Consider the following 23,594-nt stretch of genomic DNA (forward strand, 5'->3'; position numbering starts at 1 on the left):
ATGGGATTGAATTTGAGATTGAATGTTAGTTAACATATTGATAAACCCATTATATTACTTACATTTCCTCTAAAATGAGAAGAGAGAGAGCAATAATATATAGAGAGAAATAATAATGGATATGTAATTGATTTAATGTATACATACATACATACATACATACATACATACATACATGTACAGTGGGGCAAAAAAGTATTTAGTCAGCCAACAATTGTGCAAGTTCTCCCATTTAAAAAGATGAGCAAGGCCTGTAATTTTCATCATAGGTACACTTCAACTATGAGAAACAAAATGGAAAGAAAAAAAAATCCAGAAAATCATATTGTCTGATTTTTAAAGAATTTATTTGCAAATTATGGTGGAAAATAATTATTTGGTCACCTACAAATCTCAACTGCTTCATTTCCAATTCTTGGTCTAGAGTGCTGAGATGAAAACGATACCCCTGGCTGTATGTATGTCCTGAAGCTTCATCCCAGACCTCTTCGCTCTCTAGTTCTGTGGGTTCAAGGTGGAACCGTTGATGATCGAAGTGGAAGTTTGGATGAAACTAGTAGAGAAGAACTAGCTGTATTAGAACAACTGCTGTATGACCTATAAAGAGAAGTCGTCGCTGCATTACAGAAACCCCTGAGGGTACAAACAGTAGTGCGTTGCCAACACAACTGTCCTGCCATGGAGATGATGAGTCAGAACATGAGTATTTCACTTGCTCGAGAGGAAGTGGACTGGGTAAAAGTATACAGAGTGACAGGGAATAATATATTATGGGGCAGAACCCAGAAGTTGATTAAGGGCTACTCTCTAAGAGGGTAACCTTTCTCATTATGCAAACCATGACTGGGAGACATTCTCATTCCAGTATGTGTTATATCAGTGTGTTATTGAGTTATATGAGGAATAAAATCTTTTCACTCTTTACACAAAGAAATAAAGGAGAATACTTGCAAATCCTGGGGAAAATAGTGAAGAGTGAGAGTAAATGGGGTCTGGTGTTGTAACCTGACACTCGGGGAAGTAGTAAAGCGCTGGGGCTGAAGTGTGTGTTTATGCAGTAGGGTGTGTCTTTTGCTACACACGCACACACACACACACACACGCAGAGCTACACTACGAGTTATTAACCCTTCCCTTTTTTTTTTGCAAAATTTCCACCTTTTCTTTGCTGTTTTTTGTTTTTAAATAACCGACTCAGCCGAGACTTTCTCCCCCAGGCTCGGACGGGACTTGATGCCGCTGCCGGCCCGCTGCTCTGCTCAGACCTCCGCGGTTCCGGTCCGGTTTCGTTTTTTGACTCGTTCACGCTGGGTTTAGGTTATTAACAGCAATTTTATTTATTTATCACACTGACAGTAATGATCATGTTTCACGCCGTGAAGAAGCTGTTTTTTACGGAGGCTCAGTGCCTGAGCGACGAGGTAACCAAGAGCTTCGAGACCCTTTTTGAGAAGTTGGACGTGAATAAGGATGGGAAGGTGGACATCGGGGAGCTCAGGCAGGGCCTGGCCGCCATGGGCTTCAGTCTGGGGGCGGACGCGGCTCAGGTAATACAAACAAACAAACAAACAAATATGTACCGCATATAATAAACTTTACTATAGTTTACTTCTAGGACAGTTAATGTGCAGTGTGCAGGGCGTAGTTATTTATCAGTCTATTTACCTTTTACTGCCCATGATAGTCCACATTCAAAACGTCCATTACAGGAGAACTGCAGTTATCTATCTATCTATCTATCTATCTGTCTGTCTGTCTTGCTCGTCTGTCTGTCTGTCTATCTATCTATCTATCTATCTATCTATCTATCTATCTATCTATCTATCTATCTATCTATCTGTCTTGCTCGTCTATCTATCTCTCTATCTCTCTCTCTCTCTCTCTCTCTCTCTGTATGTCTATCTTGCTTGTCTGTCTGTCTTTCCATCCATCCATCCATTCATCTGTCTGTCTATCTATCTATCTATCTATCTATCTATCTATCTATCTATCTCTCTGTCTCTCTGTCTCTCTATCTTGCTTGTCTGTCTGTCTTGCTTGTCTGGCTATCTGTCTGTCTGTCTGTCTGTCTGTCTGTACTAAACCAGCCCAGAATCAGATCACAGTCCTCACTACCCCCCCCCCCCAACCCACAAATACACTTCATAGAACAGTCTGCATTGATAGTCTGCAATTCATATTTCAACATATGAAAAGAAAAGGGACATTGATATATTTTGATTATATTCTGAAAACAGTAGCTGCTACATGCCTCACATGAATAACTATATAGTGTGCAGGAAGGAAGGTATGTGGCTCAGGGGATTAGTCAGACAGGTGAGGTGTGTCAGGAATGAAGGACACACCTGATGTGTTTCAGCAAACTTTTTCTTAATGTTTAGAGATCGACACACTCAGCTGGAAAGGAAGAAAGAGATCTCAAACACTACGCTAGGGCACATGGGTGAATTTATATTTGGCCCACAATGACAAAGAAATGTTTTAACATGTTTATGTATTTAATTCTTTTTTCCAAAATGAACGTAATGCACATTTTTGAGTAGCAACATTTTTATCTTCTAAGCTTCATTTGTTAAATAACATTTGTAATCATTTTTTTGACTATTTTTCACTCTACCAACCATATACTGTCAGATTATACAACCAAATATTTGTGTAAATGTATTTCTGAATAAAATCTTGGTAATGGAACCCTTTGAGTGTCTACAGTGCATAACACATCATAATTTTGTGGTATTATTCATATACATTTAAAATGATTGCATTTTAATGACCAAGTGTTTTGACATCGTTGGCATTCGATTTTAGTCTTAAAGACAGAAAAATATTAATGCAAGTATACAAATAAATAAGTGTCTCCGATACAATCACTAATCACAGTCTGCTTTTCATCTTTTTGATCACTTTATATGTATTATATTACTTTATAATAAATTATATTGTACTGTAGGTTTTATTGAACTAGAAAACCTTGAAATAATTAAAAACCGCAGAATACGGTCATATTTTCTATTTATTTATTAATTTGTTCTAAATAAAATGTAATCATAAAAAAGCAACTTTGAATAAAATATCATACATTTTGGTACAATGCAACATTCACTTTGACCCCATTCAAATCTGCTCTAAGTTGTAAAGATGAAACTCTAGACACTGATCACAAACACGTACGGGGATTGAGGCGGAACAGAAAGCCACGAGGAGACATTACGGTTTAGAGTAGTTTTATTTATTTTTTCAGAAACGCAGGTCAGCTTAACGATGAATAGTGTGTAAGAAAGCTAAAATTGGTGTAAAATATATATAATATATAAAATAAGATTGGTTGGTAACCTGTAAAAAGCCTGAGGTCCGAGGTTCTGAAATTAGGGCTGTATTTGTTCAGATCTCGGTCGCAAGTGAAGGAAAATTGCTTATTCACATGTCAAACGTCTACGTTTATATACCGATCAATGTTATACTGTTATATTAAAAGTAATATATTGACCATAAAATAGTTCATTGAAATGATGGAGCACTGAGAGAGCAGTACATCGTTCCGTATCACTGCCGTCATGGTGTATCGTGTTATATTGTGATTACAGTTGCAGTCGTCCGCCGTTTTTATATATTTATAAATGGACACCACCCCAAAACATCCAGCCGTATAATGTAGACCTTCGTACGCAAAGCTACGCGTTCTTTGTCTCGTGTAAATGTATGAAACACACTGTACGGTGTTTTAAGTATACTTTTACTGCGTTTTATAATTAATAATTATATTTTTATTTATAAATTACCCTATTTTAACATAAATCTCAATAAAAACAATTCACTCTAAGTTTAGATTTTTTGCGACGAATCGGGACCATTCGCGAAACAAAATGGTTATGTGCCAATTAAAAATCGCGATAAGTGGGACCGCATCTCTGCTTAGTGTGAACCACCCACACTATCCTCCTTGTATAGTTATCTAGTTTTCAAGCTGCATTAAAAATTACATTTATGAAGTTTCTCATATCTGAAATCGAAGTTGCTACTTTGGTCAAACAGGTTGTATTAGGAATGCATCAGCATAAAAGAAAGTTTTATTGAGAAAGTGCATTGTTTTTGAACATATTTGCATCTGTAAAAAGCAATTTATTTCCATATAATTATTAGTAGATGCGCAATACGTTTATTATTCAGAAAGTGACCAATCATTTGTTACGGAAATACGACATGTAGTTGGATTTCTCGCGGCTAAACTGTTTCTCGAGTTTGTTCTCTCAGCACCGCTGCTGCTTTGTAAATATGACGTATTACAACGCTACAGAGACCGAGGCGTGTCCTGAGAGTTACATAGAATACAGATTACCATGGCAGAGGTAGAGCTGTAACTTCTTGGAGACACAACAGGAAAAGAACGTCTGGTTTAAATTCGTCTTTTTTTTTTTTGTGCTACAAAGACAATGTGTTAGAAGTCAGAAGGCATTTAAGAAAATGTATGATTTGCTGTCTGTCTAAAGCAAAGAAATAAAATCTGTACCATAATGATTTTATCGAATTGAAAACGGATCGCAATGCATCGTAACAGGGGTGAATCCACCTCAGTTATGGAGATGCACATTCTATAGTTTGTAAGCTATTTTGTACAGTATACATCGATCAGCCCCAGAACGTTAAAAGCACTTGAGGGGAAGTGAATATTATTGATTATTTCGTTATGGTGGTGTGTGAAGCCTAAATCCTACAGCACTACTGTTGCACAAATTGCTGAAAAAAGGCTCTGATAGTGAATGATGTCAGAACACGGCATCACAGCTTGCTTCTTGTTAGAGCAATTATTTGAACAATTCGAACTGGACCATTGTGATAAGGAAGAACATGGTCTGGTCGATGAATCATGTGGATGTGTGTGTGTGTGTGTGTGTGTGTGTGTGTGTGTGTGTGTGTGTGTGTGTGTGTGTGTGTGTGTGAGATTTGGGTGGAAAGGTAGCACCAGGATGCACTATGGGAAGAAGGCGAGCCAGTGAAAGCAATGGATGCTCTGGACAATGCTACTGGGGACCTTGGGTCCTAGTATTCATGTTAGTTTGACATGGATCATCTACATAAATATAGTTACCAGGTTACAACCCTGTATGATCATGGTGTTCCAGAATGGCAGTGAGCTTTCAGTTCATACTGGAGTTAATTCCAAAAGAGGAATCATTAATTCCAGGCAAGATTCCAGAACCTGAAAAAGATTCACCTCATCTGCAAGTGGGTGGGAATTAGCAAAAGTCTAATACTAATAATAATTCTGCTTATAATTATTTTTTTCTTGCAATTGGAAAGAATGTATGGTTTTGATTTACTATATAATCGTTTAAGGAACGCAGGAGCACTGCTCAAGCCCTTCAATCTCTTGGCCTTTCTCACGTGAAAGAAACATCCAGACCCCCAAAGATGTCGAATGGTCTGATGAGACCAAAAAAATTAATACATTTGGGCATCATTTAAACAGAAGTTTAGTGCATAAAGAAGTGACACCCAAAGAACACCATACTTACTATGAAGCACGGTGGTGGTTGCATCATGCTGGTACTTTTCAGCTGGGACTGGGGTCTTTTCAAAATTGATGGAATCATAGGTAGATCTCTCAAAAACAATAAAAGTTCATGTTCATGAAGCACGTACCAATCTTATGTGTCAACAGTTTTTGTCCATTGCTAAATCATTGATAAACGTTGACGTTAAAGGGTTGCATTTGAACATTAAAGCTCATTACATCATCACAGCTGCTGCAAGCTTACAAAAAATAGAACCACTGCACACAGTTAGCACACAATCTGGTTCTTGTTTTTTGTTCCACCACACCATCAAACCATGTTTTCATCTGTAACATCTAAATTTGAAACAATTAAATGAAGGCTAGGAGGCTAAACAAGATTATTTATTTTTTTTCTCTTCTCTCTTTGTACCAGAAAATCGTTTCCTCCGGCGACTCGGATAAAGACGAGCAGCTTGACTTTTTGGAGTTTTCCAAATACCTGCAGGAACATGAGAAAAAGCTCAATCTGACGTTCAAGAGTCTCGACAAAAACAACGATGGTAAGATTTCAAGGCAGATTTCTCCTTTTTATTTCTTCATTCTTTTCATTCACTACTTTTTTATCTCTTCATAGTCAGTTCCTCTTGTGTGTGAAGAACCCTACACATTTTCTTTTCTTTTTTTAACACAATTATTCTGTTTTATTATCAGTGTAAACAGTGTAAAATGATCACAAATTGAGTGTGAGATCATTGTTTTATACAATAAGACGTAATAACACTTTCTAACGTTTTATGGAAAGAAAAGGTATTGCTTTAGCATGTATCCGATTATTCAATGTTTCAAGCTAATGTTAAAAAGTAATTATCATACACTTATTATCAATATACTGATTCCATTGATGGTACTTTTCAGCTGGGGCTCTTGTCAAAATGGATGGAATCATGAGTAAATCGCTCAAAAAACAATAAAAGACTATTTTTTTCCAAACTTTTGAGAGGCATCGTATAAAGCAGATATGCAACATGCTTGCTGATGTAATAGCTGTTTTCCAAACATCTCCTTGACTCAATTTTTGTCCGTTTCCTCACGATCGTTTCCGTAACAACGTTGACGCGATGCACAATGAGATGCCATTAAAGTTACATCCATTGCAGTTAAAGTGTCCTCCTTCTGAAATGGAGAATTTCTTCATTCTGATGGCGGCAAGTTGTTTGAGAGAACGTTCAGACTGATTGCATCTCTTACAGGAAAGACAATAGACTGCATGCATGAGGACTGATGGGTAATAAAAAACGGATCATTAATGGCCTGCGGGTTTGCTAATGAAGTCGTATACTGAACATTTATAACAGGTGTTTGCAAGAGTGACTGAGGTTCTATGGTCCCGATCATGTAACTCACTTCTGAGCATTGTATTATGTTCAAGTTTAACTGCTTCTCTTTCTCGACCCATCCCGAAGCATTACTGTCAATCTTCCTGAACCATCTAGAGACCCTTTGAATCCCACTTCATGTAGAGTTTGGACATTGGACTTCTTTGAGTGTTTAAAGGCTTTGGCATGGAGGAGTTGGTGTTGGATCTATGTTGATCTCAGATGTTAAGCTATTTTATGAGTTGTGCAGTAGCTCCTGGTTCCATAACATCAGCTGATTGTATTCGTCTGTAGCTCCTAATCTCACACTCCGGTATTCATGGTAGTTCTCACTCTCTGGTGTTTTTTTATTGTTTTTAAGATTTATAATTACACTCTTGATATCACCCAAATGACAATGGGTTCCTCTATTGAGTCTGGTTCCCCCCAAGGTTTTTTCCTCACAACATCTAAGTGAGTTTTTTCTTTACCACAGTTGCACTCAGGCTGCTCATCAGGGATAAATACACATCGTTCACGTTAATTCTTCAGTTCTGTGAAGCTGCTTTGAGACGATGTCCATTGTGAAAAGCACAATAGAAATAAACTTAAACTTGATTAACACTTGGTAATATTCTAAGCATTAGGTCTGATCTTGGACTGAATTTGCTGAAATGCAGACTCCTGGAAACACTGCATTTCTAAAAGTCATTTTCATTATAGAATGATGATTGTCTGATTGTTTGAGATGGCCTTATAACCCTTCCCAGATCGCTTTGGCATTGGCATAATGTAGATACAAACTTGAGTGATACAGATCTCCAAAAGTTCAGATTTTTCATTGGGGTGTCGAATTTATTTGTTTCCATGATTCATCATAATGAAGCGAATGATTAAAAAAAATGCACCCGGTATGTTAAAATCCAAGATCAGAACATATTTTGGCTTTTATAAACGAATCTGTGAAAGTCATCGAGATTTCGAATCTATGATGATCGAATCGTGAAACCATTTTTGTACATTGCATTAATGGATTTTTGGATTTTGTACATCGCATTTATGTACGTTGGCTCAATTTTTGAGACAAAATTGTATAATTTGTCCCTGGGTGGTGTGTTAATGGGACGACGCATAGCATCTCGGTTTATTCCAGACACATAATTCAGTGTCTGCGTTCACAAGCAGTGGTAATACGACTGATCTTAATAATAATATTATTATCCACACACTCACTGTAAATCTTATGTACAGTATTTTCCGGACTATAAGCCGCTACTTTTTTTTCACGCTTTGAATCCTGCGGTTTAAACAGTGAAGCGGCTAATTTATGGATTTTTCTGGGTTTTTCCCGGTTTCACAAACTTCAAGCCAAAAAACTGAGCCCCATAAAATTAGACCAATGAAATTGCAGAACGGGTTCAGGTGAACCAATGAAATTCTTTATATTAAATCAGATGTGCTCCCACTGAATCGGGCTGCAGCACATCATAAATATGGATGAGGCTCCTCTGACGTTTGACCTGCCGCTCACTCGGACTGTCTACAGGAAAGGAGAATCATTCGTCACGCTGAAAACAACCGGGCATGAAAAAACACACTTCACCTGTGTTCTGAGCTGCACGGCATCGGGAGAAAAGCTTCACCGATGGTGATTTTTAAATGCACGACGATGCCAAAAGATAAACTCTTGAGAGAAATAGTTGTGAAAGGAAGGAGGAAGACAGTGAACAATGACTTTCTTGGTAGGCTACTGTTTAGATACAAGCCGTGTAACAGACACTGTCTGTTTCATTAAAGCCTGTGTAAAGTTCATTAGTTAGGCTTATAGACAGGTGCGGCTTATTTATGTTCAAAATAAAAATCTTTGTCAAATTCAGTCGGTGCGGCTTATATTTGGGTGCGCTTAATAGTCCGGAAATTACGGTACATCCAGAGCATTTAAACATGACACTCTGCAGACGATCTGTCGAAGCCCAAACATCCCAGTCTAACCGAGTCAAATGTAAAAGGCTTAGCGATTTCATGCAGTGTTTCATATTCAACACACTGAAAAGTTCTGTCTTCCTTTTACTTTTTATATTCAAAAGTGTAGAAAATCTAGAAAGCAGATCTTTTTTGTTGGATATAAGCCTTATGATAGGCTTTTTAGTAGTTTGTTTTAGCATTTGTTTGTTGTTGTTGAACTTCACCAGCATATCATTTCTGGAAATACAGATTAAAATATCAAATAGTCGTTTTCAGAGTTTTTAAGTGTAACATCTAGCAAAGTTTCATTAATGGGATGATGATTGGGTGCCACAGAATTTCCCTCTGTCCTAGCAGAGTAATGGGTGGAGCTCTATGATGGTTTGTGACGTTCTTTGGCAATTCACATTTATATAAAAAAGGAAAATCACATATTTTAGTCGTCAAGTTTATTTCTATTGCGCTTTTCACAACAGACAATGTCTCAAAGCAACTTTACAGAATTTAAGAGTGAAGGTGAACGATGTGTATTTATCCCTGATGAGCAGCCATGGTGACTGTAGCAGGAAAAACTCCCTTAGATGTTATGAGGAAGAAACCTTGAAGGAAACCAGACTCAAAAGGGGAACCCATCCTCATTTGGGTGATATTAAGTGTGATTATAGTCTTTAAACAATACAAAGCACCGGAGAGTGAGAACTAACATGAGCACTGGAATGTAAGATTATAAGTAATGTCTTTTTTACAGTCTTATATGCCAGAGTTTTGGATAGTGAATAGAATATATGGGTGCATGTCCCTTACTAGCATATCTACATCTGTGTAAAATACACATATAGACGCTCACTTCTTCATTGATTGTCCAGCATCTGTGCTCTCAATCAGCTTTCATTTCGAATGGCTGTATACATGTTTTTGATGTCCATGGAAAAGAAAAGGAAAGGATTGCTTTGCAGACCAAACAATTTCACTGAAAAGTCGCCTAGACTCTATGATGTATTATCTGTGGGACAAACACCAGCTGAACCCATCAGATATCCAGGATGATTTTTCCTCTGTATTCTGGAGAGAAGATTGTCATTGGAGGTCGAACTTTGACATTTTCACGCAATCATCATCGGACGATTGTGTTTCAGATTATGCCAATTAATAGACAGGTGCATGTGCGAGCAGCTCAGCGTTGTCGTGAAGCTTGTGTAATATAATGTATATAAATTAGTATTTGTTAATACTGTTATATATTATTTATTTTATTTTTTGGGTGGGGGGCAGCAAACATATCCGCCAGAAAAAAACCCATCATATATCGGACATCGCCCAGCCATTAGGGTTGCACAAGCCTTAGTGCCGGTCCCAAGCCCGGATAAATGGGGAGGGTTGCGTTAGGAAGGGCATCCAGTGTAAAAACATGTGCCAAATCAAACATGGGGATGGTCCGCTGTGGCGACCCCTAATGGGAGAAGCCGAAAGAAAGTTTATATATCAGCCATCGACTGCCCTGATTTCTAACTATCGGCATTGTGCAGTAAAAAATCGTCCGACCTCTGCCACTTTGTCACTTTCAAACCGCCTATAAAACCTGTTATTGGATTGTTGTAAACGTCATGTTTTGAATACACCTTCTAGCATTTTGCATATCATCTGGTTGCACTGCAGCCTAAAAACACTCTGGGGGACTTTTATGTAAAACATTTCGTCTCTCTGTAAACTTCGTGTACTATGTTAAGCTTTTTCTGCCTCTTTAAAACCAGTTACAGGGCCCAAATCACATACGGTCCACTCCAGCATCTCAAACAAACAAACAACATTCAGAAACCAAGTGGGAAAATGGGTTTTGTAGGAGTCTTTCCTACTTCCATATTGTTTGGAAACATTTTGGGCCACTTTTCTGGACAGTTCCTTTGTTGGAACTGGATGTTCAAGGGGATTTGTTTATACCCAGCGCAGTCAAGTCAAGAGTCAAGTCAAGAGTCAAGTCAAGTCGGCTTTATTGTCATTTCAACCATATACAGTGCAGTACACAGTGAAACTAAACGTTTCCCCAGGAACAAGGTGCCACAGCAAACAACATACATTTAGAAAAGGAGTTCTTAGCAACATAAAGTGCAAAAAAAACATGAGCCAGGAAAAACAGTAACATAGTAGCGCTGACCAATGCAGTTGGTTGTGCAAGACAGTTTTAATCAAAGATTCCTGCACAATTTTTTTTGGAGACCTTATAACCCTTCCAGATTACTTAACAGCAACAGTTGCTTCTTTGAGATTTCTCCTTGGCATGATGTACTGTAGATACACCCCTGAGTAACATATTTTTCCCACCTGGTTTCTGAATGTTGACGTTTATTGTGACTTGAGATTTTATGTTTGTAGAAGTTGCTGAAGGATATACAATAGTTATAAAGGCCCTGAAACCTAATACCTTGACTTGAAGGAGAGTACACTTTGTTGTCCAATGACTGTGTATATGTATGTTTTAATATATATATTTAATTAATTATATATTATTATTATTTTTTTATTATTATTATTTTTGTTAAAATATGTTCTATGTTGTGTTTGTTTTCTCCACAGGACGCATTGATTACACAGAGATTCAACAGGCACTTAAAGAGCTGGGGATGAACTTATCAAAGGAAAATGCTGAAAAGATTCTTCAAAGGTAGAAAAAAAAATATCAAAAATACCAAAATGGGCATGAACATTATCTAAGAGAAACAGTGTTATATGTGTTCGCTTCGTATGATCAAAGATTTATAGCAAAAAAACAAACAAAAAAACAGGCTAGCAAACATTTTATGCAAAATAGAAATAAAGGTCTTTTGTTTGTTTCTTTGCTTTGAGGGCTTTTGCTGGTACTGTAACAGTCAGCCTCTTCAGTGCTAAAGTGTATTTAGGTGACTAAAGGGTTTGAGTAAGTGTTAAAGCATACGCTTTACACTTTAATCAGTCTGCTGGATAATAAATGATTAGACTTCAGACATTGTACATTAGTAAGACTCAAGATTGAATAGAGTTGTCCCTTTCAACTTATAGGAATGTAGAAATCCTTTACCGTGATGCTGGGAAGGTGGTAGCTCAGTGGTTAAAGCATTGGATTGGATGGTCATGAGTTCAAATCCCAGCACCACCAAGCTACCACTGCTGGGTTCTTGAAGCAGAGCCTCTCAACTGTTCGCTTTGAATAAGGGCGTCTGATTTTTGGTCCCAGTCATCCCAGTCCCCATTCTTCTGGGACGGATTTCCACTAGATCTCTTGGACCTTTTAGTTGCAAACAATAATTTATCAAAGGAGTCTACACCAGACATCACTCCAGAGAACACATTTTCACTGCACCAGAGGAGAGTAGTGATCTGCTTGACACCCCAAAACCCAACACTGCACATAGTGATTTAGCCTTGCATGCAGCTGCTTGCTCATGGAAGCCAATTTCATGAAGCTCCTGACACACAATTCTTGGACCTCTGCAGTAAATGAAGCAGAACTACATACCTTAAGACAGGTCTATCGTTTTATGAGCTTTTGTTACTCTTGGACACCTTTGTTTCACGGTTATTACACCTATAGGCGACTGGGGCAGATCTATCAGGGCTATTTTCACAAACTGACTTGTGGCACCGAGCTTCTCAGTACAACCTTTTTTTCACTGCTGGTGTTTGTCTTTTGGATTATCGGTGTCTGTGTGGTTGATTATATTGCTGCTATTAGTAAAGGGTGTAGCTGAGACACTTGAAGGGAGACTTTTGACCATGCATTGTAAATTAATGAACAGTATTTACTGTAGGTTGTTACTTAACTGCTCTTTGAGTAATTAATGTTGTTCAGTAGGGCTGTAATGGTACACAATATTCATTGTTCGGTACCTACCTCAGTTTTTAAGTCACGGTTCGGTTTAATTTTGGCACGGTCAAGGGAGAAGAAATGCAAAACGTAAAATTGGCAGTTTTTTTTCTTTTTCTTTTTTTTATTAAAATTTGTATTAAATACCTGCTTGGTTTAAATGAGAAAAAAAACATAATGATAATAATATATAATATTTTATATATATATATAATATTTTTATATATATATTATTATTATGTTTTATTTATTTAAACCAAGCAGGCATTTTATTTAAAATTAAGATGTGTATACAAGTGTGTGTATTTAATATCTTCTTCTTCTTTTGGCTGCTCCCATTAGGGGTCGCCACAGCGGATCATCCGTCTCCATACCCCCCTGTCCTCTACATCTGCTTCTTTCAAACCACCTACCTGCATGTCTTCCCTCACCACATCCATAAACCTCCTCCTTGGCCTTCCTCTTTTCCTGCTTCCTGGTGTCTCCATCCTCAGCATTCTCCTACCGATATACCCCATGTCCCTCCTCTGCACATTTGTCCAAAACATCTCAATCTCGCCTCCCCTACCTTTTCTCCAAAACGTCCTACATGTGCTGTTCCTTCTAATAAACTCGTTTCTAATCCTGTCCATCCTCGTCACTCCCAACGAAAACCTCAACATCTTCATCTCCGCTACCTCCAGCTCCACCTCCTGTCTTTTACTCAATGCCACTGTCTCTAAACCAGACAACATCTCAGGTCTCACCACAGTCCTATAAACTTTCCCTTTCACTCTTGCCACTCTTCTCCACCCAATATAACATTTAGTATATAGTTAATATATAACATTTAGAGTCTTTAAGTCTTTAAGATCTGTTCCACTAATTTCAGCATACTTTAACAAATGTCTGCCTTTAAGCACACATGATACTTATTTATTCATTCAATTAGTTTTTTCATAAATGACTCCATTTCTTCGGTCCTTCGTTCATTTGCTGCCTCGGAATGCCTTGATGTTCAGGCGCAACCCTCACACAACTCTGATCTTTCTCATTCAGCATTGATGCGGATGGCACCATGACGATTGAGTGGAACGAATGGAGACAGCATTTTCTCTTTAACCCAGCCACCGACCTGCAGGAGATCATACGCTACTGGAAACACTCCACCGTAAGTACATTTTCCGAGCGATTCCAAAACAGATCGATTCATGTATTATATGATCATTTGAAATGAATTTGGACCCAAGCAATAGTTTGTATAGTGAAAGGAGAGGTATATATGAGGAATACATTATCTAATCTATCTAATCTATCTAATCTATCTATCTAATCTATCTAATCTATCTAATCTATCTATCTATCTATCTATCTATCTATCTATCTATCTATCTATCTATCTATCTATCTATCTATTCAGCAATTTACCTACATTTAGGCCCAAACCTGCCTACTGTGTGAAATGTATTATAATTCTATAAATAACCACTAAGTAGATCTGTTCAAAGTATTACATCATAATCCCACCATTACATAAGACAATAGATAAGCACAGGCAGGTAAGATTGGGAAGGTTGCAGCGAGATGAAAGATCAGCGTTTATGAGAGGTGTGCTTGTTCTAGTCATTAATAAGTCATGCAGAGTTTCCACTTGTTGGAATGTAGAAATCTTTTATGGAGATGATATGGAGGTGGTAACTCAGTGGTTAAGGCATTGGACCTTGGAAGAACTTGGAAGGTCATGGAGTAAAATCCCAGCACCACCAGGCTACCAGCGCTGGATTCTTGAGAGAAGCTTTATTCATTTACATTCACATCACTTAGGATAGCCTAAATTTTGTTGAGAGGAATTATAGTATAATATAATTTTTTGACAAATAAGGAAATTTTTAGAGCTAGTTCAGGAATATTGTAGGTAGGTCTTTGAAAACTTGTCTGTTGTACCAAAATTTTCTGATTGATAATTTGCTAGATTTCCAAACAACAAGTTTTAGCCAATCGCTGATTTTTGGTTTTAAGTTCCCAAATACACTATAAAACCAAAAGACTTTATACATCTGACCATCAGACTCTGTAATTGTCAAATATCCCAGTCCCCACACTTCTGGGAAGACGTTCCACTAGATTTTAGCGTGTGGCTGTGGGGATTTGTGATCATTCAGGTACAAGAGCATCTTGGAAATGTTTTGAAATAACACCCAGCTAATCTGGAACAAGATTATCTCACATTTTTTTCCCCTGAATGCTGATGTGTGACGTGAGCATGACCTGCATCTCTACGAGTTTATGCTTTACACTGATTGGATAGTTACAACCCAAATTCCAAAAAAGATTTCCAAATCTCATAAAACCATAAAAAAAATAAATAAATAAAATAGATGTTTAAACTGAGAATATGTACCATATTAAGGAATAAATAAGTTTATTTTGAACTTGATGGCTGCAACAGGACTCAAAAAAGTTGGGACAGCACCATGTTTACCACTGTAGCATCAGATGTTTTGTCTGTATACAGTTTTGGGAGTTTTGAGAGAGGAATGTTGTCCTATATGTGTCTTTTAACAGGATTCTAGCTGCTCAACAGTTCTGGGTGTCCTTTGTTGTGGTTTTCATTTCATGATGCACATATTGTCTATTGCAAAACAGGAGTGCCCATTTATCTCATGTAAATTTACACTGTTTATTTTGAATTATGTTCTCAGGTGTATTTAACAAACATCCGGCATGATAATGAGTAAATCTGGTATAACGGCATCATTTCCTTTGTTAAGTGACATCCAGATAATCGGGTCCATCCAGAAAAAGTGACATTGTGTACAAATGACCTTTTGGCCTTGCAACAATGTGTAGTAGTGTGTTAATGGCTTGTACACATTGCACCCTAGGTTCTGGATATAGGTGACAGTCTGACCATCCCAGACGAGTTCACAGAAGAAGAGAAGACATCTGGTCTGTGGTGGAAGCAGCTGGCCGCCGGTGCAATGGCCGGGGCAGTGTCGCGTACAGGAACAGCTCCCTTGGACCGAATCAAAGTGTTTATGCAGGTACAGTTTATCATAACAGCTTTCTACTCTTTTTTTTTTTTTTTTTTTTTTAGAATTTTTGTATTTCTGTATACAAATTTTGGTAAAGAATTTATTTCACTATGTTTAATGTTACAGGTTCATGGCTCGAAAACCAACAAAATCAGTATATTGGGTGGGTTCAAGCAGATGATTAAAGAGGGCGGCGTAACATCATTGTGGAGGGGCAACGGTGTCAACGTGATAAAGATCGCCCCTGAAACTGCCATCAAGTTCATGGCGTATGAGCAGGTAAGAGATGGACATTTATTTTATTTTAAGTTGCCGTATAAACACATTGGAGACGGGTAATGTCAGGTGAATTTGTCTGAGGGTTTGGATTCAGTACTTCCAAAGATTATTGACCCTTCTAGTGTCTTTTCTTTTTTTTTTTTATATTATGCAAGTTTAAACATAGCAGAATGGGATTTTTATAATGATTTTTTACTTTACAGAAAGAATTAACTTTAGCAATAAGATATGTAGATGTCTAGGTTTCCTTTTAAAATAATCAAATTCACTTAAGTCAATACTCGTTCTTTGAGCTCTTTACATATTAGTTAAGCTACTCCAGAGCATGCTGTTATTGTAGTCAGAATTCTGTCTACAGCATTAGACACTAACTTGAGCCATTGCATTTCACTGTATGGCTGCAATGATTCCTTGAGTAAATCGAGTAATTTGATAACAAAAATGAATTTCGTTTTTTTAACTGCAAACACAGAATTAGAAATTAGAAATAGACAGGGAACACGCTGCAGAATAAAAATGGAGGAACAGAGAGAAAACGGCTAGGGGCGTTGAGACGATTTAAATGGAAGGCCGTTATCTCCACATTAAATAAAAAAAGCTATAAAAATGTAAATTTTTCTAAAAAAGGAAACAATTGACTTGTTCATTTTAAGAGTTCCCTCTTATTTTTACTCTTATTTAGTATTGCGTTATTAAACAAAAAGAACTTCTTATCCGATTACTCGATTAATCGTTGGAATAATCGGTAGAATACTCGATTACTAACATAATCGATAGCTGCAGCTGTAGTTCACGCGATACAGGATGATCAAGAATAACTTTAGATCTTCGCACAACGGTTCGATAGCATAACACTGACCTCACCAATCATCTCTTTGCCAGTATAAGAAGCTGCTGTCCTCAGAAGATGGAACAGTTCGGACCCACGAGAGGTTCATGGCAGGTTCTCTGGCTGGAGCCACAGCACAGACAGCCATCTATCCTATGGAGGTAAGAACATAAAGCAGATTTAAACCTATGCTACTAAATTATTTTAAGGATAAGGTGATTTATACTTATAATATATATTTCATTGTTTTCTTCAGGTAATGAAGACGAGACTGACGCTGAGGAAAACCGGACAATATTCCGGCATGTTCGACTGTGCCAGGAAGATTCTAAAGAAAGAAGGATTGAAGGCTTTTTATAAAGGCTACGTCCCCAATATCCTGGGCATCATCCCCTACGCAGGAATAGACCTGGCTGTCTACGAGGTGCGGTTTCTACTCGACACTGAGCCGTAGAACATCTTAGATGTTTGTATTCCGGTCTGGTAGTATGGCCTGTAGCTGTGCATATCTCTTAACAGATCTTGACATCAGAATGGATTTTTGGGATGGAAACAGCTGACAGATTAATTTCGGTTGATAAATGACTCGCGGATTATCTCAGCAGTGTGAGACCAGGTGTTCGCTGTCTGGCCATTATTCAGGACGCAACCATATGTTTTCTACCTAACCTGAGCGAGAACATGGTTTGGATTTTCGCTGGTAGCATCATACCTGGTAGCACCATTTTTTTTATTATTGTTGTCACTACGTAGTTTTCTCACGATCTCAACGTAAAAACCAGTTTTCTCACGACGCGATTGTATCTCATGCTTTACGAACGTTTTCGTGTATATCATTCAGGTGTCTAATATCTCTATCAAAGTTCCTAATTTCCTGCAGCATATATGGACTTTTTTTTTTTTTTTTTTTTTTTTTTTTATATCGAGAAAAATATTAGAATGCATGGCCTCGAACGACTTCTGTAGAAGGACAGATTTCTGTGATAAAAAAAAAGAAAGAAAAAAACACAATCTTCTGAATGTGATTTATATACTGTCAAAATTTATATGAGGAGCAAATAGGACCATTAAGGCAAAGAAAAAGCCAGAACTTAAAATACATTTTTAAAAGCATCATTTGCTTGTAATACAAAACTCACAATTTATTTCACTCCAGATCTATAAAAAATGCTCCAGATCTATAAAACTTTTCCAAATATTTTCTAAAGCTTTTATTTTATTTATTTGTTTGTTTGTTTTATTAGTTTGTACTATGGGTCATTATCCTGCAAGAAGATCAAGTTTTTTTTTTTCCATCCCATCTTCAGCCATTTTGACTAGAGAATCAGTCCAGGCTGAAAAGAAGCTGCCCCATAGCGTGATACCGCCACCACCATGCTTCATCTGTTTGTGTGCGGAAAAAACCCGTACTAGAATGATGCCCAGAATGTTCTAGCAGACCTCAGAACACATTTTTTAAAAGGTTTGAGGTGATTCAGACTTTGAGGAAGGGCTTCCGTCTAGCCATCTAGTCGAGATGTGAGAAGAATATGAGAGTTGTCACCTGCAGTGAGCGAGTGATGCATGCTATACATTTCCTTAGCTCCTGTGATGTTGCTGTAGGTTTTTTAGCGGCTTCCCTGATACGTTTTCTTCTTGGCCTTTTGTATATTTTGAAGGGCCGTCCTGGTTTTAGAAATGTCGTACCATTAAATGGTGTCCCATTTTCTCCACTTGTCCATGACAGCTAGTAGAGGGTTTAATGTTGAAAGCACCTGTCTCGTGATCGATAGGTTTCAACAGTGACACTTACTTCAAAACATGAGTTTAAATGTGATTGTTCTTTTTTTCGCTAAACAATATGATTTTTAATGCCCATTTCTTATAAAAAAAAAATGACTGCATGATCTATGTATTAATAATGATAAAGGGGTGTGTAGTCTTTGTATATTTATTATAATCGATTATATTAATTATACCAAGGACATTTAACAAACTTTATATCTCAAAATCTGTGGTAGTTTTTTTACTTTTTTTTTTTTTTATGTCCAAAGCAATTTTATGACTTGATATATAAAAAATACATCGCTGTATTTGTGTTGTGTAGGTATAAAAGTGATGCATACACAACTACAAGCAAAAACAACTGCCAGAATAGCACTCTCTCACCTTCTCACACTTTGTCCTCTCTTTCTTTCCACACAGACCCTAAAGAACACCTGGTTGTCCCGCTATGCTAAAGACTCTGTGAACCCTGGGATCCTGGTCCTGCTGGGTTGTGGTACCATCTCCAGCACATGCGGTCAGCTGGCCAGTTACCCTCTCGCCCTCATCCGGACACGCATGCAGGCTCAGGGTAAATGTTCCTAATGTACAGTATTTACGGTAGCTCCGAATACTTACCCCAGGCTGCATAATAATGTAGTTACATAAAATCATTAAATCTTTAAATCATCATCATTAAATGATTTGCTGCAAGTGTTAACTGTAATGATCTGGAACAGGACCAAACTACACCCCGAACACCGCCCCCACATTAGAAATTAAATATTTATAATTAAAAATTTAAATACAAATTTTATTTTAAATTTAGGTTTTACTCATTATATTTCTATTTGATAATAACGGTTGGCTTTCAAACTAAAAATTTCCCCTTAGGTATTAATAGAGTTCAAGTTACCGTCTCACGTGTAAAAACGTTCCGGCTCACGTGGCGTCAGTGATTTGCCCCTGGAGACCGCTCTCGTAATGACAGCGGACCTGAAGCCAGAAAAACTATTGGTGTGGATTTTTTTTTCGATAGTTCCCGCGATCAAATATCTAAACAAAAATTACGAGAGCGGCCTCTAGAGGTGATGTTTGTTTTTACACGTGAGATGGCACGCTGCACGGAGAGCGCTATTTACATTTATTATTCATACTTTATTAATTATATTTATTAATGAATATATTCATATATTTAATTTAGCACATTTTTAAACATTTTTAAAATAAATTTCAGTACTATTTCACATGGAGTTTATGTACAGTACAGACCAAAAGTTTGGACACACCTTCTCATTCAAAGAGTTTTCTTTATTTTCATGACTATGAAAATTGTAGATTCACACTGAAGGCATCAAAACTATGAATTAACACATGTGGAATTATATATGGAATTATATACATAACAAAAAAGTGTGAAACAACTGAAAAATGTCATATTCTAGGTTCTTCAAAGTAGCCACCTTTTGCTTTGATTACTGCTTTGCACACTCTTGGCATTCTCTTGATGAGCTTCAAGAGGTAGTCACCTGAAATGGTCTTCCAAAAGTCTTGAAGGAGTTCCCCGAGAGATGCTTGGCACTTGTTGGCCCTTTTGCCTTCACTCTGCGGTCCAGCTCACCCCTAAACCATCTCGATTGGGTTCAGGTCCGGTGACTGTGGAGGCCAGGTCATCTGGCGCAGCACCCCATCACTCTCCTCCTTGGTCAAATAGCCCTTGATGCCTTCAGTGTGACTCTACAATTTTCATAGTCATGAAAATAAAGAAAACTCTTTGAATGAGAAGGTGTGTCCAAACTCTTGGTCTGTACTGTATGTTTGTTACTTTTATCCAGTATCCATTTTACTTGATCTAATCTGCAAGTACGGTCCAACCGAGCAATCGGTAAAATCCGCAATCGGTCGACGTCTAGTTATTAACGTAGCCTAAATATTTGTTGGATTCACCCACCAACAATATGCATAAGTAAATGATTTGATGTTAACAGCAATGAATATGCAAAAATGTCATTATGATCGTAATAATGTTCTTTTAATAGGTGATATACTGTAGCTCCTGAAAAGTAATGCTAATGACATTTGTCTGTATGGTGCATAAAAAAATAAACTAATGTAGCATTAGGAGGCAAAATATCTACGTTTAAAATCATAACGAAATCTCCACAATAATACTGGCAGTCACTCCAGGCCCGTCTCATTTTCTGAAAAATGATGTGGATCTTACAGGAAAAAAGGTTTGGGGACCCCTGGTCTAGAAAAGCATTGGAATAAAATCTATAGGTGTTTATTATTTATTTATTTAGATTAATGCTGAAATGTGGTGATATTTGGAGAAAGTGAAAGTTCTCTCCGATATGTTTTGCCTGCAGCGTCTGTGGAAGGCTCGGAGCAGGTGTCCATGGGCAAACTGACGAAGAAGATCCTGGAGAAGGACGGCTTCTTCGGCTTGTACCGCGGCATTTTACCCAACTTCTTAAAAGTGATCCCGGCCGTCAGCATCAGCTACGTGGTATACGAGTACATGAAGACCGGTTTAGGCATCTCCAAGTGAGGCGTATAAGTGTAGGTGTGTATGTGTGAAGAGTAGGTGACAGGGGGTCGGGAGGGGGTTGTATGTGTAAAAGTAAGAGCCGAAGAGATGTAAAAAACATGGAATAGTTGTTGAGAAGCTTAGAACCAAAAGTGTCATCCCAAATGAACCATAAGCCGGAAGGAGTCCAACGTAGGCCTCGAATGTGACTGAGTTTATTTCCTGAATACCAACACAACAGGTTTTGTGCAATTCATAACGATAAGATCTGATCCAGAGGATCTGCTGGAGCTGAGCAATATGAGCACATATATCTTGTGAAAATGGATTTTATACTTAAACATCTACAGTCTACTTTCTGGGCTCGAACCGACCAATAGGAAGATTTATTGCATTCGAGGCAGAAATGCAGCTTTTACATTTAAAGAGAATTTACTTGTGGTTTTATGTGAAACAAATCATGTTAAAAAATATATATTCAAAGCCAAATCATCCACATTAACTCCTGTTTAAAGCCTAGTACTCCAGCAAGGCAGTTTTTATTTTTTTTCCACTCCGTCCATTTGTCTCAGGTTTACTTTTTTTTTTTTTTTTTACGTTTATTAACGAGATTTCAGTTCCAGGAGCGAAAGTTTACTCAAGCAAAACCTCGTCCATCTCCGCTCACCCAATCGTCCAGCGTTTATTGTTTGTTCTACCTTTAGATTCGTTTGTCCTTGTTGGTAAAAAAAAAAAAAAAAAAATGCACTTATCGATCATTTTGCAGATTATAAAAAAAATAAATAAATGTGCCTTATGAAAACTGATCCCAATATATATGCAGACTGTTCATTCATTATCAGTGAATCCTGTTTACATCGCAGCGAGTTTTTCAACATATTTCAATAAACACGGTGATTTTGCATTTTCGTCTCTCGTGTTCGTCTGTTTCTCTCTGATAAAAAAAAAAAAAAAACCCAGGATCGTTTATTTTGAAGGTGAAGCAGCAATGCTCTCTGGCGCCATCTATTGGGGGAAATATTTTTTCCCACCACTTCGAATAGGTGTTGATTTCATGCAATACAGAAGAAAAAGTAAGGTTTCTATATTTTTTTTAAGAAAATTCTTTCTTTACATAATCGCAAGGATGTTAGGAAGGTCAGACATGATACAGAGCCCCTGGAGCACAGAGGATTACGGGCCTTGCTCAGGGGCCCCAAAACCTGTCGATCAGCAACCCAGCGCCTGAGCTACTGGAGAGTTTAAGTGTTTTACATTGTACTTGATTTACTCCCACAAGTATAAAAGGAAAGAGGTAGCTCAGTGGATAAGATGTTGGGCTTCTGATTGGAAGGTCATGAGTTCAAATCTGTATAACTGAGAAAATTAAATATATATTTTTTTTTATTTGAAACAACTTCTACCACATATACACATTTTATTTCTATAAAGAACACATGATGCATAGACAATAAATCAGCAATTGTCAGAACACACACACACATTTCATCTTTCACTCGTTCATTCAATACATTTCTAACAGAGCACAATTGATCTCTGGGCCGTGTCTCTCTACTGCTTGGTTATATTTTATTACATAGTTGATTGATTCTGTCTGGGCTTTTTGTTTGGTATTATATAAAAAAATCTATAAAAGATTTAAAAGGAAATCGAGTGTGTGAGTGGACGGGTTCTTGCATACAAAATGCAGTAGAAAACATGCAAATGCTGAACAAAGAGTTCAAATTCTGCCCCCCTGTAACCAATGCACACTTCAGTACATATTGAATGAAATGAAATGAAGTCGAGTGCATGTGTAATGAGATATTGAACAGCAGAAACCCGTCCTTGCGTATCCAACAGTATAGCGACTCATGATTGACAGCTTCTCTCACCGATTGTCCCGCCTCCGGGTAAATAGTTTACACAGGGTTTTTAGTTTTGCCATCTAGTACATTTTACAGGTGTTGGGTACAAAAAAATAAAAACAAATAATAAAAAAAGGTCCATCAATAAGGCATATCTAAATAATACAATGTCGAGAAAAAGGATACAGTTTTTAGACCGAAAATGACAAGAATATTTGAGGGTATTGTTGTTGCTTGTTTTTTTTTTTTAATACTGACCATTAAATAGATTAAATTTTAAACTTCTAATTTTGCACAATGCACTTAATCCGTGACTCTATGAAGTAACAGCAGATCGTTATTGAGCTTCGTTCCCTGTTCAGAGGTACAGTGTTGAAAGAGTGAGCAGCAGTGTCAGTGTTCTCACTCTGTACGTATTTAACAGCGATTGCATTGCACTCTCGGTCTTCTTTATAGTTAAAGTATAACACGTTATCAGTATATTCTTTTAAAACACATGCAAACACACACACACCATCATATATATATTATTGCTGTTTCTTTTAAAAACTTATTCCAGGTAGATTTGCTGAGTGTTTATAGGCCATGACTCACTCCGATCTAATCTCAGGCTTTAATCCAGGCTGATCCTTTAGCCCCGCCCCCCAACAGAGCACAAGATCTGTAGGAAGGATGGACGGACAGATGAAAATAAAAAGAA

At 37.5% G+C, this 23,594-nt stretch overlaps 1 protein-coding gene across 1 annotated transcript; it reads left to right on the plus strand.

The window, feature by feature from the left end:
* Nucleotides 1-1,055: 1,055 nt before the first annotated feature.
* Nucleotides 1,056-21,951, plus strand: slc25a24 (solute carrier family 25 member 24). The gene is made up of 10 exons (XM_046836987.1): nucleotides 1,056-1,547; nucleotides 5,928-6,054; nucleotides 11,386-11,473; nucleotides 13,691-13,802; nucleotides 15,517-15,675; nucleotides 15,793-15,945; nucleotides 16,828-16,935; nucleotides 17,031-17,198; nucleotides 18,959-19,109; nucleotides 20,887-21,951. The coding sequence occupies exons 1-10, from the start codon at nucleotides 1,359-1,361 to the stop codon at nucleotides 21,066-21,068; spliced, it is 1,437 nt and encodes a 478-aa protein (XP_046692943.1). The 5' UTR covers nucleotides 1,056-1,358; the 3' UTR covers nucleotides 21,069-21,951.
* Nucleotides 21,952-23,594: the final 1,643 nt, after the last annotated feature.

This window comes from Silurus meridionalis, chromosome 23, assembly GCF_014805685.1.
Source record: "Silurus meridionalis isolate SWU-2019-XX chromosome 23, ASM1480568v1, whole genome shotgun sequence".
Classification (NCBI taxonomy): domain Eukaryota; kingdom Metazoa; phylum Chordata; class Actinopteri; order Siluriformes; family Siluridae; genus Silurus; species Silurus meridionalis.

Excerpts from the sequence above, each read along its gene's own strand:
- slc25a24 (XM_046836987.1), top strand. The coding sequence starts at position 1,359 with ATGATCATGTTTCACGCCGTGAAGAAGCTGTTTTTTACGGAGGCTCAG. Across the intron at positions 13,803-15,516 it reads GCTACTGGAAACACTCCACC|GTTCTGGATATAGGTGACAG; the intron begins GTAAGTACATTT and ends ATTGCACCCTAG. Across the intron at positions 15,676-15,792 it reads GAATCAAAGTGTTTATGCAG|GTTCATGGCTCGAAAACCAA; the intron begins GTACAGTTTATC and ends TTAATGTTACAG.